The sequence below is a fragment of the Magnolia sinica genome, chromosome 10, assembly GCF_029962835.1.
Source record: "Magnolia sinica isolate HGM2019 chromosome 10, MsV1, whole genome shotgun sequence".
In the NCBI taxonomy this organism is placed as follows: domain Eukaryota; kingdom Viridiplantae; phylum Streptophyta; class Magnoliopsida; order Magnoliales; family Magnoliaceae; genus Magnolia; species Magnolia sinica.
The window spans coordinates 50,735,122-50,755,266 of record NC_080582.1 but is presented as its reverse complement, the minus strand read 5'-3'; the positions used below and the strand labels follow the sequence as shown (position 1 = coordinate 50,755,266).

Genomic DNA, 20,145 nt, shown 5'->3' with positions numbered 1-20,145 from the left:
GGCCTTGACTTTTGCCAGCTTGGCCTTCGCCTTCATCGCCCGAACTCCCACCTTGGCTGGGCGGGACTCCGCTTCAGAGGCCCTCGCCTCCACCTCAACCACATAGGCCCCCACTGCTCCGTGGCTAGCAAAGATGCGCTGGTGGCTTGGTCCTCCTTGGAAACCCTTAGGGCCTTGCAAAGGACCTCAACCTCGACATGGGTCGCCACCTGGGCCTCCGCAGCCGCTTCCGGCTCAGCAGCCTTAGCCTGGAGCTCGACCCCGGCAGACTCGAGCCTCCGGGTAGCTTCTTCCAAGTGGCCCCTCAGGTTTGTCAAAAGGTAGTGGGTGGTGAGAACCCTAATGGCGCTCTGCAAATAGGAAAGAGACGAAGGTTAGCAAATGCATAAGCAAAAAAAGAGAGAAAAAAAAGGGGTGTTAACAACGTTACCTTAATTAGCATCGACGCCATAGCACCAAGGAGAAGATCGGGATGCAGGGAAAGCATCGCATTAACCTCCTCCTTGGGCACATGACCGTGGCCCCAGTTGGCTAGCACAACCATATGTCGCGGGAGAAGCGCATGGACTACAGTCCCCAGCGTCCCTGTACCCACAGCCCCCTCGAGGCCAGAACTTTGGTACTTAGTAGCACCCCTAGGAGCAGCCTCCGCCTGTTCCTCCTCAATAGGAGTTGGAGACGACTCTAGGTTTACCACCTCCGTCGAAGACATGCTCGGGGGAGGGGAGCTATGTGCTGCTATAGTCGAAACAGCTTCCTGGAGCACCACAGGAGCTGCCTTGACAGCAACTTCCGCTGCAGCATCTCTCTGCTTTGTCACAACATCAGGCCCCACCTTTGCCTGCATAGTAGGGGGAAGAATCCTAGGGGCAAGCCCCGTCGCCGCATGCCCTGTCGCCGACCTCTCTGCCGAGGACCCCGCAGCCTCGACCCTAGTTGCGCACCGAGCAGGCGACAAGGGAGTGACCCTCTTAGCCGCAGCCTTCAGCCGCTCCATCTCTGCTGCAGAGGGGTGCCTCATCCTCTTCCCTCAGGGACGATCCGTCATTTCTGAAATACACACACACACAAAACTACAAGAGCCTTGCCAGAAAAAAGAGTTACCTGACGACCTGACAATCGATAAAGTGACCTGCTGCAGCATAGTCGGAGTGATCAACCTCCTACAATCCCGTTGGGCTGTGGGACGCTCTCGAGCGATCCTATCTAGCATAGGAGGGCCTCCAAGAGATGGGGTTGAGACCGAGGAAGAGTTGCAAAAGGAGCGATCAGATGAGTTAAAACCACAAGGCAAGAGATCAAAGACATTCTATAAATGTAAAGTCACAACTCTTAAGTCCCGACTTGGGATGGCAAACATGGTAGGAACTCGAGCCCATGACCTACCCAGCTCCGATGCAGGGGCCTCCCACTCTCCCATAGTGAAGAACCACATGTCCTTCCAGCCCTTATTGGAGCAGAGGTTGTTGGTAATAATAGCTTGGCCCATGCTCGGCCAGGAGGAAAAATAATACTAGTTGCGAGAACCTAGGCTGCTCTTGGCCTGGTACAAGTAGAAGAGCTCATCCACAGAAGCTTAGAATGGCCGATCTGTCGCCATAAGATATAACACCCAAAGACAGCTCGCCATACGTTAGGGTTAAGTTATCCTGTGGCAAGCCTCAAGCGGTGTAGCACCTCTCTCACCAATGGATGGAAAGGCATCCTCATGCTGTAGGGAAAGAAAATTGGATAAAAGGCCACCTCCCCTGCGGGAGGATGACTTGGAAGTTCCCCATTTCGGGGAAGCTGCAGACCCATCGAGTATGGGATCCCAAACTCCGACCGGATGGCTTGTAAATCCTCCGGTCACAGCTGGGAAACAAAAATGTTGGCCGATAAGGCCACCCCAAGGGAAGACAAGGAGGCTGCATTCGCTAGAGGCGGAGAAGCCTCCCCATCGCGAGGTGCCATCACCGACGATGTTTCCCTCGAAGATGCAGCCAACCCAGAGTCCGTCCTATCTTGTATAGACTCTCTGTGGAGGCTCTTGAGACAAAAGCTCCCCTTGAGATGACCTCAGAAGACATTGGTAGAAAGAAAAACCGACGATGAAAGAAAAGAAAAAGGGGGAGAGACGCAGAGGAGGCGTACCGAAAAGATCAAGTCTTTAGATAACTGCAACTGGACGACGAAGGACCCATAGGACAAAGGAAGAAGGAAACAGGTCGGCAAAGCTCGGACTTAGCTAGACTTGGTGTATGCACAATGAGGGGGAGGCCTCTATTTATAAGCATCCAAGGGATAATGCCTTTAATGCCAGCAACACTCACAAGGGCACGAAGAGACGCCTTAATCCACGACCTCCACCTCGTGGCGACACATGGTTCACTTGGGAGGAGCATTAAATTGTGCAGAGACGGGTGTCCACTTGTGAGTCGTCTGTAAGATGAAACGACGCTCGACATTCAGTGGACGACTCCTCGTATGACAAAACTACTATTATATCCTTTTTGATTCCCATGACAGGCTCCGTCCTTTTCGATTTCCGCCCTCATCACCAGGCGGCAAAATCGAATAAGATGGACGAATCAAGCTATCTACTTATAATTAAAATTTCAAATTCTCGCGCTTATATATCAATTCAAACTCTTACTTCCCGAGCTCATGGATATTAAACTCGGAAGTAGGGGGCAACTATTAAGGGGAAAACCGAACTGACTAGCCATATGAGACATGTGGCGTAGAACCAACAGTGCAACCTCCGTAAGCCATCAATGTGTCCACCACCAGGGAAGTCGAGCTGAGCTTCGATGGAGGACTCACTTGCCGAGCTAAACTGGTCAAGCTCAAAACTCGGTAATGAGATTCATTGACCAACCTGACCATCTCAATCGAGTTATCTAACCGACCTCGACCTCGGAAACCAACCTTGACATCGAAATAAAAACGTTTGGAGAGAATCTCGCATCGTTCTAGGACGGGATCGGTCCAAAGAGATCTCAGCCGAAAATTACGCCAATCAAGGCAGAATCAGAGATATTCTCAGAAGCAGATCCCTACTATAATACAGGCCCTTCCAGCATATCTAATAGATCCACTAAGATACACAAACTGCCTAGAGAACCTATAAATATACCCCATCTTGGGTAAAAGGTATGCACGAAAATTCCGGTTTCAGCCACACCTACTCTAAGTTTATCTACCTGACTTAAGGCATTGGAGGGTCCCTGGCTACAACTGGCGCCCCTATTGTCCTTTCTTTTCTACTGGTGCAGGTACTTAGTAACTTACAGGTGGAGCTGCGGGTTCAACCAAATTCTAGCGATAACAAAACCCATGTAGAGTTTGTTTGAAACTTATCACAGTTGACAAGTGCCATCCGATAAAGTGGTAATAACTTCCTCTTGAATGAGCACAAATTTTCAATCCGGTAGATTTTAGAGATATCCTTTGTACTAGAAAGGAAGAGAGTGCGTAACTGGTATTCTTCTAGGCTTTCATGGTTTTTTTTAAATTTTTTTTTTTTTTTTTACAACACAAGGTATCCCTGCCCCTTTTTTAAGGCGAGACTATTCCCTACAGATGCACGCAATCACCCACAACCAAGTGCATCGGGTAATGTCAGGAAGGGGAGTCGAACCCTTGCCTATAAGGAGCAAACCTATGGTGTTGGCCGCTTGATTTTGAGTTCTCTTTTTTCCAATGATTGGGATATTTTCTTGAGGGTGTGTTTGGTTGCACCAAATTTCATGAAATAATATTATCTTGCTCTGTAAGTACCTCCATTTGGTTATACCAAAACAAATTTATTTATCATTCTAAAATACATCAATTTTGTGATATTTTTAACTTCTAGTTCTAGTCAATATACACACACACACACACACACACACACACACACACACACATATATACATACACATATAGAGGAATGCTCACCTGCGCACCTTCTTACGTGAGCACCTGTGTGCACATTTGCACACATGTCATGGGCACATAATCTGAACGGTCCACATGATGCAGCTCCCCTTGAAACCTCACAAGCTCAACTTTCAGCTCGATACAAAACTCTACTGGGCCATGAGAAAACGAAACAGTTTCCTCCACTGATTTGCATTTCTCTTTGCTATGGCCCACTAGAGTTTTGGATTAGGCTGAAAATTGGGCCCATAGAGTTTTAAGGGGTGCCACATCACTTGGATCGTTCAGATTCTGTGCCCAAGACACGTGTGCAAAGGTGCGCATGGGTGCTCACGTAAGAAGGTGCGTGCGCGCGCGTGTGTGGGAAATGGTTCTATGCGGTCGACCTCATGGGAACTTCCCATGAGGTCAAGCTGTGTGGGCCCCACCATGGTGCGTGTCGAACATCAACACCATGCATTTGTTGGGCCCTTTTAAATAATGGGATATCCCAAAAATCAGCCGTATATGGAACTCTTGGGGGCCATACCATCTAAAATCATGTGAAGACATGCCTAAAACATATAAAAGCATTTGGTGGGGCCCACTTAAAATTTGGATGCATTTGAAACTTGGTCTGACCCCTCATCCAAGTGGGACACACATAATGGATGGGTTGGATTTGTGAACCACATCTCGGTGGGCCCAACAAATGATCATGAATGTTTTAATGGGAGGGTAACCCCTCTCAACTTTTGTATGTGGTGTGGCCCACACAAGTCACAGATTGACTTGATTTTTAAGCCTGAGGCCCACCATGGAATGGTGCATCTGACTGATAAGGTAGATGTTCAACACGCATCACGGTGGGGCCCACACAACTTGACCTAATGGGAAGTGTGTATTATATATATATATATATATATATATATAGGGAAATGGTAATATGTGGTTGACCTCATGGTAAGTCCTCATGGGAACTTCCCATGAGGTGCTGTGTGGGCCCCACCGTGATATGTGTCAAACATCTACCCCATCAGTCAGATGCACCATTCCATGGTGGGCCACAGGCTTAAAAATCAAGTCAATCTATGACTTGGGTGGGCCACACCACATACAACAGTTGAGAAGAGTTACCCGCCCATTAAAACATTCATAATCATTTATTGGGCCCACCGAGATGTGGTTCACAAATCCAGCCCATCCATTGTGTGTGTCCCACTTGGATAAGGGGTCAGACCAAGTTTCAGCCGCATCCAAAACTCAGGTGAGCCCCACGAGTTGCTTTTATATGTTTTAGGCATGTCTTTACATGGTTTTAGATGGAATAGAGCTGATTTTTGGGATATCCCATAACCTAAAGGGGACCCATCAAATGCACGGTGTTGATGTTTGACACAGATCATGGTGGGTCCCACACAGTTCGGCCTCATGGGAAGTTCCCATGAGGTCGACCTTATAGTACCATTTCCCATATATATATATATATATATATATATACTGATCGGTCGAATTGAGCCAGTAGTGAAAATCAATGGCCCAATTGAACTGATGTCAAAGACGAAAGGTCCAATCGGACCATTGTCTAAGATGAACAGTTAAATCAGTCCAAAATTGAAAATCAGCGGTCCGATTGGACCATAATGAAGATGAACAGTCTGATTGTGGTAAAATTGGTAACTGTCAAATTGGCCGAGACTCAAAATCAACCCAATTGGATCGATGTGGAATGTGAATGGCCCAATTTGAATGACACTAAAGATGAATGGTTTCTTTGGATTGATATCAAAGATGAATAGTTTGATGAGTACAAAATTCAAGGTAAGCGCTCTGGTGGAATATATTGAAGTGAATGGTCCAATTAGGCTGAAATTGAAAGTGAGATGGTCAAATTGGACTGATATTGAAAATTGACAGCCCAATTGAACTGATGATAAAGCTAAATGGCCATATTTGAACAATAATAAAGATAATTGATCCCATTGGAATGATAGCAAAGGCGAATATCTTGAACACTCCAAAATTAAAGATGATAGTTTGATTGAAATGATATTGAAGATGAATGGTGTGATTGTGCTGAAATAGAAGCGAGAGGTCAGATTGGGCTGATACTGAAAATCAAAGACTAATGGTCAATTAGGTCAATCTCGAAATCGACTGCCCAATTGGACCAATGTTGATGCCCAATGGCCTGGTTTGAACAATACGTAACTTGAAAGATCTGATTGGACTGGTATCAAAGATGAATGGTCTGACTGTCCCAAGTTGAAGCGGTCTGATTGGATGAATATTGAAGATGAATGGTCCCATTGTGTTGAAATTGGAGATGAATGGTCCAATTGGGCTAATATTGAAAGTCAACCACCCACTGGAATGATGTCAAACCAGATGGTCTGATTTGAACAATGTAAGTATAAATGGTATGATTGGACTGATAACAAAAATGAACGGTCCTGTTTAGAAAATAGTGAAGATCAATGGGATAGATATTGAAGATGAACAGTCCAGTTTTGCTGAACCTGATGAATAGGATGATGAATAATGGTCTGGTTGGGTAGATTTTTATTAGCAACGGTCTGAAATCGAAGGGGAATGGTCTGATTATATTTTATCACTGTTCATCTTCAATTGATCATCAATATCAGCCTGTTGTTGATAGATGTCTTAAATCTGTCAAACTAGCTCGATGACATCGAGCAGGCTTTGGGTGAAAATTTGTGGGAAATTCAGCCAGCCCGACAAAGTTTGGGTGAAAATCCATCAACATATTCTTTTGGAACTTGTGGGGAATTCAGCCAGCCTAAGGACAAGTTTGGCTAGCCGAAGTGTCGGTCGGCGAGCCCGATCTCTGGTTCGGCCAACCCAAGGTTACGCAGATTGTGCGCGGACTGCGTAAATTTGAGGCAGTTTCCGGATTATTCCAACTCGGTGCAAAAGTTGGAGTTCCTAATCCATAAATAGGAGTTCCTAGAATGCTCCAAAGTGTCTCTAAGATATTCTAAGGCTTCCTATACCATTCCAAAGGGTTTCTAAATAGTTCTAGGGTTTCAAGGGGTGTAATAAGGGTGAGATTTGAGGATTGTTCAAATCGGGTAAGTCCTTTCTCTTTGTAAATTCTGATTTCATAGTGGATTTCTGTCGCTTTGTGCCGTGGTTTTTTCCTTAAAGGGTTTTCCACATTAAATTGTTGTGTTCTCTTTGTGCTTGCTTGGTGCTTTTGGATTGCAATCATAGATTCATCTCTGTGTGATTTCGCTGTTTATCCCAACACAGCCCAATCAGATTATTCATCTTCAATATTGGATATATTAAATTGTTCATCTTTAATGTCAGTGCAATTCGACTTTTTCATATTTAGTATCAAATCAGATCATGTGTCATTTCAACAGGAAAAAAAAAATCAGACCATGTGGCTTCGACATCAGTCCAATCGGACTGTTGATTTTTATTATCAGCCTAATCTAACCATCCACATCCAACAATAACATAATCAGATCGTTATTGTCAATGTTGATCCAATCAAATCATTGATCTTCAATTTTGGACTGGTCGGACAGTTCATCTTTGATAGTGGTCGGATTCCCGTTCATCTTTGCTGTTGGTCTGATTCATCGTAGTGTCAGTTAAATCATTTAGTTTCATCATTGGTCCAACCAAGCTGTTGAATTTTTGTACCAGCCCAATATGACTAATCATCTCAAATTTTAGCACAATTGGAACTGTTGACCTACAACATCAGTCCAATCGGATCATTGATCTTTAATTTTCGACTAATTGGACCATTGATCTTTAATTTTTTACTAATCGGACCATTCATATTTTATATCTGTCAAACTGTTTGTTCATCTTTAGTATATTCAACATTTGGTTTCGATATCAGTCCAATTGTGCCATTGATTTTCAATACGAACTCGGTTGGACCAATCAATGACCAGATTAGATTTGATGTTTTAGCATTATCTGATCAAAGTGATTTGTGAAATTTTAAAGGCACATACCCATAGCGGGATCCACATCAAAGTGATCCTCGCAAGGCACATTCAATCAATAATGAGGCACACATGATGGATGGTCCAGATTGATGATCAGACCATCAGACCATTTTTTAGACAATTAATCTAAGATGTCCATTTTACTCGTCATTGCCTAGAGGATTAGAATGATCTAATCAAAGTGATTTTTCTGAGATAAATATAACTACAAGTGCAGCCATACGGAGTCCAAATTCATGAATATATCCTTTTCCCTACCATCTATATTTTTGTACGTAAATGGTCTAATCATTAATTTTGGATTGTCCATCCTATGGACCCCACTTTTGATTGCCCAAAGTTCCTCAAGAATCGCTTTAATTGGACCATTTGTACCATCCAATCAATTGTTAGGAAAATGGATGGTCCATATTTAATGTATGAAAATGGGTCTAATCATCAATCTAGACCATTTATTACATGGGCCCTGCCATGGGCCAGGTGCTTATAAATTCTTAAGAATCACTTTGATTAGAGATGCTCCCATTGATTCACTTATCGATGAAAGTCGGAGTTGACTATAGTGGAAGGAACTCTTAGGCCATCTTCTGAAAGAATGTTAAAATTTTAAAAGCATGAAAATAAAATATACTATAGAAAAATACAAAAATTAAATTTCACAAAATTAAAATTTCCAAAACATTTAAACACAACCTAAAATAATTTAATATCATTTTATTTTAGACGTAGAACTTTTCATTAGTATCTGTTATTTTACCCAATCATGAAATTAAAATGGAATAGAAAGATCACTTTGTTACCATTTCTTATCGTTATCATCTCAGACGCATAATTTTGAAGTCTTATGCTTGGCTGCTCTATATAGTTAAAGATCAGTTTCATACTATCCATATTTCTAGCTAAAAGATTGAAATGTTTTGCCAGTGAAGTACACTCCTCAATGGAAATGGCTACGTGATGAGCTACCACGGGTGGATAGGGAGAAGACACCCTGGCTTATTGTTCTAATGCACGCCCCAATATACAACAGTAACGAAGCCCACTACATGGAGGGTGAAGGCATGCGTGCTATTTTTGAAAGCTGGTTTGTTCGTTTCAAAGTCGATCTTATCTTTGCTGGCCATGTGCATGCTTATGAAAGATCGGTATAGGTCATTCCCTTTTACTTTTAATGATGATTGTTGACCCCATTAACTGCCCAATACATGTGCCACCATTTAAAAAAGGGTGGCAGATACCAATAGATTCAATATGAATTGGATTCTGGATTCTGCAATTAGCAGTTGTAATCTGACATATTCATACATTCAGCTCTTGGTTTTAGAAAAGAAACCTAAATCAATATGCAAACAGATTTATTGATGATTAGCTGAGTCAACCTTAATTTCTATAAGTCGGAAATAAATGTTACTGTGGGGACATTTTTTATTCTAGAATCTGATTGTCTTGTACCTAGTTGCAGGAGTGAAGTCCATTGATTTAATCTTTTTCCCCATTCTAATTCTCCTTTCTGTCTATGGTGTTGGGGCTTCTGAAATCCCAATCTTATGTATTTCTATCAAAGAAGCTCATTCCCACGCTTTAGAATAGCAATAGAGTTCTACGACACTTTGCTCAAGTGAAGAATTTAACAGGTGAATCGCAGTTTACATTCCAACATGACATGCATAACGGATCTGACCATTCACTAGGTGGGGCTGATTGAAAGTTCTGCAGCACCAAATAAGGCCAATCAGCACTCAGCTGGTGGCTAAAAATTGATGGATAGAAAGAAACACCAAATCTCTATACTGAATTTGCACACGTGTCGCACCTGTTATGTGGACCAGCCTGGCTTTTTGCAGAGGATGTTCTTGTTGTGCCCACTGGTTCATGGTCCAGATATCGCACAATGAAAAAAGTTGGAGCTGAAACAGACTTGACCAGTTGAACAGAAAGGGAGTGGGCTGGAAATTGATTAAACTAATTTAAAATGGATATGCAGTAGTTGATGATGGTAAATACAAAATAATAGTCAAAACTGAAAAACTATCTATTACAATTAGAAGTACCTAAAATATTCAAGATATGGCTGCCATTATTTTGCTGTATGTGTCTGCTAATGCAAGTTATTTCTATCATATTTGTTTACAGTTATCGGGGATTATTCTAATTGCATTACCAATGGCCGCAAATAATTCCCATTACTTTTTATTTTGTGGAATTTCAATTGAAATTTTTGTTTCTTCACAGTATCGCATCTCTAACATAAACTACAACATAACAACTGGTGACCGTTATCCTGTGCCCGACAAATCAGCTCCTGTATACATAACCGTGGGCGATGGAGGAAACCAGGAAGGTCTGGCCGGAAAGTAAGTCCATTTGATTATTTATAAGTTCACAGTATTCTTTGATTTTCTATTCTGATGTGGTTCGGTTGGTCCCCTTAATTTTTAAAAATGATCTCAAGTTTTTCAATATTCTGTCTGTAAATTTATAATCCATTTTTAATGTTGCGCCATGTAGGTTTACCAACCCGCAGCCAGATTATTCTGCATTCAGAGAAGCCAGTTATGGTCATTCTACATTGGAGATAAAGAACAGAACACATGCCTTCTACCATTGGAACCGCAACGATGATGGAAAACAAGTACCAACAGACTCTGTTGTATTTCACAATCAGTACTGGTGAGTGCCATATATCATCATTGGATTTGTTTTCATCATACAAGGTTGCTTCATTTTTTCAAAAGAAAAATTCCTTGTGGGACACTTGTCTACACAGCTATTAGGAAAAATCTTAATTCAATTTTCCTGTTGTTCTCTCTATTTACTTAGTGATATATTTTTCATGTGTTTGATTTTAATAATGTCCTTTTGTTTTATGTAATTTTATATAGCTGGGGGAAATTATGGGCCTTTAATCCTCAGCAAATGCGCATCCACTGATGCTTCCAATTTCATACGCGTGGGATTCATGGTTGGTCGGTCCAGATGGACAATCTGATGGGCCCCACTGGGATGGGTGATCCGGACTATTGATCTGTCAGACTGGAAGATTCTAACTCTTTATTTAGATGTCAGTTGTCACAAGTAGTAGGGAAGAAAGAAATATATACCCAGAGTCCATCTCCAATTGAGAAAAGGCTAAAATATTGGAGGCTTAGCGTCTTCCAATTTAGGAATGATTTGGGACATTCCCCTTCATAATGAGGCCCATCGGGTCAACATCTGATCCACCAAACCATGGGTCCTACAAACAAAAATGGTGAGGCCCATCAGATTGACATCCAGACCATTGAACCGAGGGTCCTACAAAGAAAATGAAACTATCAGCTAGGTAATGATCTCCTAGGAACCGGTCCATAAATAACTTCTGTGAGAACTCATCTCACATGATGTGTACACGATATCCAAACCATCCATCAGAAGTGTCACCTCATGAAAACCCTGGGGCCCATAAATAAGCCTGATCCAAAATGAGGTGGGCAACAGCAAAGGGGACAAGGTGGGAGGGGACACCCACCCTTGATTTTCACCGAGGCCCACCTGAGTTGCGAAAGAGCCTGATTTTTTGCATGATCCTTCATCCAATCCAGAGGATGGGTTTGTGTGGCCTGAATTGCATATACGCCACACAGGATGAGTTCGAAATGGTTCTTGCAGGTTCTCCTGAGAACTGGTTCCTAGGTGAAAATTTTCCAGCATCGGCAATGCTATGTAACTCCTTTTACATAGCTGCGTCTTTCAGTATCATGCAAGTATGGATGCGTTCTCTTGCCCAGTCTTTTCGTTGTCACTTTCTTGTACTGTGCCCCCATATCTATTCTCCCTTCCCAACATGAGACGTAAAAAATGTTCATCACAGAGAATTCCTGTATTGTTCTAGAAATAACTGTATTCTGTCATCCATCCACAGGTTCTCTTTGTTGGTTGTTTGATGTGTTTTACAATGATGCATCGGTCATGCAGGGCAAGCAATCTGCAGAGGAGGAGACTAAAGAAGCATCACCACAAGAGCAACAACAACGGCATTGCCACGTACTGATGGGATGGGATAGTGGAATGTGGGTTTCTCTCATTTAATAATCTGGAGGGTCATTTCTTCCACTAGACATGTTGAAACTTGTACATTTTATTGCCTAGGAATGGATTCACATTTTGTTCCCCGATGTGCATGGATTCGCATATACCCTTCATCCGGTAATGATGGCTTTAAGGTGTGTTCCGATATTTCTGCCTTCTGTGGCAACGGATCCCATTCCGCCATTTTACCATCCAGAAAACTTCAGAACCCACTTGAGCTTTTCCAGATGGGGATATCGGGTGGAAACATGCATCCCGACACAGTTCCTGAAAATGGTGCTTCCAATATATACCTTCTCATTTGAATGTCCATTCAGATCACCAATATTGCTGATAGAATTGTGATTTGGGATGCAGCAAACGGCCCTTATGTGCGGGAAATAGTTCCTGAAGAATAAGTAGAAAGGTGTGTGGGCATATGCTACGTGAGTTTTATTGGCAATGAATGATCATGTTACAGTGATGAACCAAGATATAAGAAAGAAGCTTATGTTATCTTCCACACTTTTAGATGAGATTGGAAATTACTTTTCACCCTTTCTGAATTTTCTGATGGCCAGGGAGAGGACCTGGCTTTGAAAATTAATGCTCAAAATGCGCTTCTGGCTATATGGATTTGCTAATTAAGATTTTCAAATTCGTAATATTCTCAATATCATAGTATCCGTGGCTTTATATCTATGCTGTAGGTGTGGGCCCATCTGTTTTGATGATCTGGTCCAAAGATTGCGCACTGGGCTCATTGGTGGGGCCACTTGATCCATGGTTCAGTGTCCTACGTGTCCGTTGGCATGTGTAGCTTAGCTGTCTGGACAAATTCATGGTCCCAACCGAACTGTAGGACCATGGCCCAAGCTAGACCGAACCCAAAAAAAGTATGGTTGGGCCTGGCCTGACCCAGGAGAGAGAGAGAGAGAGAGAGAGAGAGAGAGAGAGAGAGAGAGAGGTTGAAATTGGATGCCTCAATGCTGAAACAGGGTCGGAAATTGGATGCCTCAATGCTGAAACAGGGTCATCGACTAGTCGACGCTTTCGTTGACAGTTCCAAGGATGACGAAAATATTTGGTTTTTGGCAAAACCCTCGACAGGTTGACTCGGCTGGTTGAAGCATCTCGATCGGTAGACTTGACAGGTCAATGAGTTGTGCGTTTTTATGTGATTTGTTTATATTTTCGTTCTTATAACTTTGTTATTCATAGTGCATTATTGCGTTGTGTCTTTATCTATGTAAATTCGGAGTTTTTTTTTTTTTTTTTGCTTGTGCGATTGTGATTACTTTGTTTGATTCCTCTCCATATGCTTCCACGAATCTCAAACAAGTGGCATCAAAGTTGTTGTTGGGAAGTAAATCGAATCTAAAGGCAATGTATCTATGACATCTATCATGAAGTTTGATGTAGAGAAGTATTTTAGGAAAAAAATAACTTTAAACTATGGAAGATAAATGTAAATAGCTTTCTAGTTTAGCAAGAATTGAAAGACGCACTTATTGGAAAGCGATCGAAAATTATGAAAGAAGAAGAGTGGAACAAGTCAAAAGGCTAATATCTCGATCCAGTTGTGTCTAGCGGATGAAGTTCTCTACAATTTTATGAGAGAGAAGATAACAGTTGATACATAGGTGAAGTTAGAGAACATCTACGCAAAGAAGATTTTTTAAAATTGTTTGTATCTAAATATATAATTGTTCAATCTAAAGATGACTGAGGGACTGACGTTGAGACTCACATTAGTAACTTCAATAGGCTTGTTTGCAAATTGTTGAATGTGGATGAGGTGATGAAGGATGAAGATCAAACATGTATTATTTTGAATTCTCTTTTAGAATCACATGGGTCGTTCAAAGACACTTTATGCACCGATAAGACGATTATTAGTATTGAGACCGTTATCTCAACTTTTCAGTTGAAAGTGATGAGAAAGAAAAGAGATGACGTTGATACTTCTACAGATGCATTGGTTATAAGGGGGAGAAATTCTGAGCGGGATAGATGATCTTCGCGATCAAGATTCAAATCCATTGGTAAGAGCAAAGGCAAGCTGAAGTGTTGGTATTGTGGCTAGAATTGTGGCATGACAGGGCATGTGAAGAAGGATGATCAAAATCTTAGTATAGGAAGGAGAAATCAGATGATATCTTTAGGTGCACTTGAGACACTTGGGTGCAAAATTCATCGAATTCGATTATGTCCTTAAAGTTTTAAAGGGGGCACTCGTAGTCATGAAAGTATAGAGGAATGGTAACATTTACAAGTTGATCGGGAGTACTTCATCGGGTGGAGCTGCAACATTTGTAGCAGATTTCACGTTTGCACATGTGGCATGCACACCTATGCCACTTGAGCGACTGGGGCATGAAGGTATTTTCTAACCGTTGTTTGATCTTAGTTTTTAAAAGCATTGATTTTAGTATATGTGAGTATTGTATATATGGTAAACAGTCAAGGTTATCTTTTAAGTCTGGAAAACATGTTTGTAAGGTGGTTTTAGATTATGTGCATTATGATATATGGGGGCCGTCGCCCGTAGTTTCTGCTGGATGGTCGCCATGGTTTGTTATGTTCATTGATTAAAAATAAATCAGAAGTTTTCACCAACTTCAAATAGTGGAAGATTGTAAGTGCTTGTATTTGAAGCACACTTAGAGTTGTCAAATTTCTTAGACAAAATATTGGTTCGATCTCAAGTACACTTCAGTCTTCAACGACATCTCATGAAGATCGATTCAAGATTGGCTCAACATCTTAAGACTTAAAGACGTCGCATAGTTTCAAGATTAAGATCTCTGTATATGCCAACCACCAGGTGGAATAACCTTAGAAAGACCTTAGGTTAGGTCCTTTTCGGAAAATGATTAAAATGTTTAAAATATAGTGTAAGCTCATTGAAGTTCGGCTAGCCCAACTTTAGGTTCGGCAAGCCCAACTTACTTCGGCTAACCCAACTTCAGTTTCGACTAAGATTTCAGATTCAAAAGTTTGAAAATTTTATTGCAAATTCGGCTAGCCTAACCTTGGGTTCGGCCAGCCCAAAGCTGTTTCGAGTCAGTTTACAGCAATGAATTCTAGAAATTTCAAAAGAATTCGGCTAACCGAACCATGTATTTGGCCAATCGAATTTTGGCTCAGGCCAACCGAATTTTTGATAAATCTTATCCCGCGTAATCCGATAGCCATTTGAACAGAATCATTGGAATCTGGCCAGCCGAACCTATTTTTAGGCTGACTAAATTTCCAAATTGTTTAGCTATAAATTGGGACCATTTCTCATTTATTTCAACAACGAAATTCACTAATAAATCTTCTACAAGTTAGAGAGAAACCTAGGTCCTCCCAAAGCTTTTTGTGTGATAATTAATATTTTTATTTAGCTTATTCAATTCTCTTTCTTAAGTTAGTATTAAATGTAATTAGAAAGTAATCTATACTCTACTTGAAAAAATATAGAATTGAATCTACAATAGTTAGGGCTTATATTCTTTGAGAAAAATTTAAATCCATATATTCTTTTTTGTTGAACATATATTATTTTATCGACTCTCAAGAAAGAATATCGTTGTTTGAAGCCTAGAATACATCTTCAAATTGATCTGTGAAATAAGTATAGCTGTTATTATTATTGCTTTATTTGAGTTTTTCTGAGATAGTCCAAAAATGTTCGTGGTTTGATTTGTGATAAGCTCGTGAAAATCACAAAGAGAGTTGTTTTATGGTAAGCCCATGAAAATTACAAAGGGATTTTTATTGTGATAGCCCGTGAAAATCACAAAGAGAGTTGTTTTGTGGTAAGCCCATGAAAATTACAAAGGGGTTTTTATTGTGATAGCCCGTGAAAATCATAAGAATTGTAAGAGGTTGTTAAGGTAAACCTGTGAAAACCTTAATATAATGGAAAACCAAATTTATGAGGGTAGTAATTTTAGGAGTGGAGTAGGTGTGGATTTAAGCACCGAACCATTATAACTCATTGTGCATTTGTGGTGATTATTTTATTTGATTATGTCTCCTTTTATTTTGAAAGTTTGATTTTAAGAACGTCGTGAAATAAGGTTGTCCTGCCTAAAATAACAGGTGAATGTTGTCCTATGAATTAATTAGAATCAAAGTTTCAATACATTGTGTGATTAAGATTATTATTTCTTCATTATAACTCATTGTGCATTTGTGGTGATTATTTTATTTGATTATGTCTCCTTTTATTTTGAAAGTTTGATTTCAAGAACGTCGTGAAATAAGGTTGTCCTGCCTAAAGTAACAGGTGAATTTTATCCTACAAATTAATTAGAATCAAAGTTTCAATACATTGTGTGATTAAGATTATTATTTCTTCACCCCCCCAATCGATAGTTCATTAGATTTTAACAGCTCTTTGAGCAAGTCCACAATTTTATCAGTTAAAGGAGGATTTCTATTATTTTCCTTTGATATTTGTAGTAGTTAGCACAAGTTTTTGCATCAAAGGCTTCTTGAAAGGGTTTTGAAGATCCCAAACTTCCTGATCATGTATACCATCTTAAAGAAGTATTGTATGGTTTAAAAAAAGCCCCTAGAGTATGGTATGAAAAATTGACTAAATTTTTGCTTAGCCATAACTTTCAAATAGGTAGTGTTGACAAAATTTTATTTGTCAAAAAATGTAATGATGACATATTAATTGTTCATATATATGTTGATGATATTATCTATGGATCTACTTGCGTTGATCTCTCTTTAAAGTTTGTAGATCTTATGAAATAAGATTTTGAAATGAGTATGGTTGGCGAGCTAAATTACTTTCTTGGACTTTAAGTCAAACAACTTGAAGACGGAATATTCATCTCCCAGACCAAATATGTACTAAACTTAGTACAGAAGTTTGGATTTGAAAAAAGGTAGGAATTTTAATACTCCTAAGAGTATAACACTTAAATGATCAAAAGATGAACAAGATAAAAGTGTTGACACTCGACCTTATTGCAGCATGATTGGTAGTCTACATTATTTAACTGCCAGCAGGCTGGATATTTATTTTAGTGTCGGCATCTATGCTAGATATCAATCTGACTCTAAAGAATCCCATTTGTCCATTGTCAAACGGATAATCAGATATGTTCCGAGTACTGCTAATTTAGGTTTGTGATATCCAAATGATATGTATGTACAAATTGCAGGATACACTAATGCAGACTGGGTAGGTAATGTTGATGATAGAAAATCTACAAGTGATAGATGTTTCTATATTGGAAATTGTCTTATATCATGGATGAGCAAGAAGTAAAATTCTGTATCATTAGCCACTATAAAAGCAGAATACATTGCTGTAGGGAATGCTTGCACTCAACTTATATGGATGAAACGTATGTTAGTTGATAATGGAATTATTCGAAAATGATGAATTTATATTGCGATAACATAAGTGTGATAAATATATCAAAAAATTCTATTCAACATTTTCGTACAAAACACATTGACATAAAATATCACTATATATGAGAATTAGTTGAAGATGAGACTATCATGCTGGAATACATTCAAACTGAAAAGCAACTTACAGATATCTTGACTAAGTTGCTTGACAGTGTCAAATTCTCTGATTTAAAGCATGATATAAGATGATGTGTTATTAAATGATGATAATTTTATTTTTACTCTTCTTTTTTGCATTTATTCTTCAATGTATGTTTGAAAATAATTTGTGCATAAAAAGAAAAGAAAAATGGAAAAATAAATTTTAAAAATGTGATTTTTTATTTTTTATTTTTGGACTTTTGGCTAGCTCGGTGTTGACAGAGTTTTTCGGCCAGCTAAGTTCATACTCGGGCTAGCCAAATCGGGCATGGATTCCTTCACAAAGGGGGAAAATCCCATTTTCTCATTTTTCACTTCTTCTTTTTCAATCCGTCGGTGCTCCATTCAGCTAACCCATCTTCCTAACTCTCTTGTAAGTTGTTTTTGAGCATTTCTTTTCTAGATTTAAGTTCCTAGTTGTATTATAATATAGATTTTATCATTTTTGTTAAAGCTAGAAACCCATTTTTGAGGATTTTTCCCAAAATCTGATTTACATTATTCTACCTCTCTATTAGTAATTTCTTGTTGTTCTAAAGCATGGAACCTAGAGTTAAATGCACCATACGTAGGAATCAAATGGGTTCCTCATCCCGTTCCGGTCCACGCGATGTGCGTACCTTATGTGCACCGGAAGATGACTCGAAAAATGTTTGGGATTTTAAAATAAGAAGTATTATTATAGAGTGATCCATTAATCTAAACCATATTGCTCAATTTGGACTTGTTGAACTCCTTTCTGAAGTAGGATGGGAGAAAATCTTACAATGAGGAGGGACGACTTATTGGTCCATTATGCAAGGTATGTACGCATCTATTTTTGAGGTTTTTTTTTTTTTATATATATGAATTATTTTTCAAAGTTAAATTTTTGAAAGAAACCATCACCATAACACCTTCCACTATCTCTTCATTGATGGAAATAGATATGGCGGAAGACGGGATTCCTATTTTCACTGTTTCTAATAAAATGAATAATTCAGAAAAAGAGTCTATTACCTGTATGTTATGTGGATTCAATGTTGATTGGAGGTCCGGTAACGCCCTACCCATTAATAAGTTATTTCCCAAATACCATGTCCTTCATCGAATTTTCACTTCGAATGTATATCCAATGGCAATGAATAAGACTAGTCTTACTCCCTTCATGATTCGAGTTATTCATGTTGTTGCCACTAGTGTTTGTATTCGTCTTCCCTCCTTGATTTTTTTTTTGTTACCATTCAATATAGACTGCATCCTAGATATGGTTTGCTTCCATTCGTACATTTTATGACTTCCCTTGCTTTGCAATATCGTGTTCACATCCGATCGATTGAAGCGCCGGAGTCTGAATTGCCTTTCAATTATGCTAATCTTAATATGATGTGATTATTTCCTCTTCCTGAGCAACGAGATGATCAGGAAGAAGCACATGAAGACGACATTAATATTGATGATATTTTTGCTAATCTGGAAGAGTCTAGAGACATTAATGATTTTGAATACCAGCCCTCTTAATTTCATTAGAGGTTGTCGGCTTTAAAAGAGAAGGTGGATGCTTTGCATGTATCCCAAGAGTCATTAGCTCAAACTTTTAAAAAAAAAAAAAAAAAAAAAAAAACATGAAGTACATTAAAAAGCACTTTCACCGATTTAGTAGGAGTTTGAAGATTAATGATCCTAAGATGCCTGGTCCATCCTCTTTTGAATGAGAATGATATTTTCTCAACTATGGTTTGTAATGTGACTTACTTTCATACACTGTTTTCTACAGTGTTAGCTACTCTATATTTGTTACACTTGACTCGAATTTCTAATGTTGCTGTGCTTAATCAGTTTATTTTATGCTTCATTCATCTACCCATCTGATAATGCTCTTTTTCATTATATCTTTCTTTGTCAACTTGTGACAAAAAGGGGGAGAAAGTGAATGTGATATATGTGTAGTGCATGTGATTCTTATATGTGATGATATACTTGATAATGCATGATACATGTATATGTGATTCTTGAACATGGATATATCTTGTGAATGTGTATGGATGGAAAATAACTTAGTATTAGAGAGAGGTTGCTCTTTTTGGGATTTACCTCATAGAGCTAAATCTAGAGATATAAGATGTCAAATTTGGAGAGTTTATCCATTTCCAGGCCACCTCCCTTTGATGACTCAAATTATTCATATTAGAAAGCCGGGATAACAATGTTCCTCAAATCCATTGATGAAAGTATGTGGCAAGCCACTGTGACTCAATGGATCCCTCTTATGATGGAAATAGTAGCTGAGAATGAAACCATGTCCATGAAAGAAACCGCTTATGCTTTTTGGAAGACTACTGAGAAAAGTGAAACCAGTGCTAATGCTAAAGCCTTAACTGCTATAACTAGTGCTCTATCACCAGATGAATTTAAAAGTAATCATTTCATGTGATACAACTAAACAAGCATGAATATACTTAAAATGACTCATGAAGGAACCAACATTGTGAAAAAGTCTAAGATCCAAATCCTCACAACCAAATTTGAGGTAATTCGTATGGAAGAAAATGAGTCATTAATGGAATTCTATACGAAACTGAATGACATAGTCAATTCTATGTGAGGTCTTGGAGATAAAATCCCTAAAAGCAAGGTTTGTGAAAAAAAATACTACAATTACTTCTTGATAGGTTTT

The 20,145-nt window shown here is 39.5% G+C and overlaps 1 protein-coding gene across 3 annotated transcripts in view; it reads left to right on the top strand.

The window, feature by feature from the left end:
• Positions 1-12,442, top strand: part of LOC131258378 (bifunctional purple acid phosphatase 26) — a 72,506-nt gene extending 60,064 nt beyond the window's left edge. For 2 of the 3 annotated variants that reach the window (XM_058259665.1, XM_058259664.1), the window contains exons 7-10: positions 8,799-9,019; positions 10,107-10,228; positions 10,383-10,544; positions 11,829-12,442. In XM_058259665.1, the coding sequence (XP_058115648.1) occupies positions 8,799-9,019; positions 10,107-10,228; positions 10,383-10,544; positions 11,829-11,904 (581 nt within the window). In that variant the 3' untranslated portion in view covers positions 11,905-12,442. Of the gene's footprint in view, positions 1-8,798; positions 9,020-10,106; positions 10,229-10,382; positions 10,545-11,775 lie in introns of all 3 variants that reach the window. The other variant, XM_058259666.1, reaches the window with a different exon arrangement.
• Positions 12,443-20,145: the final 7,703 nt, after the last annotated feature.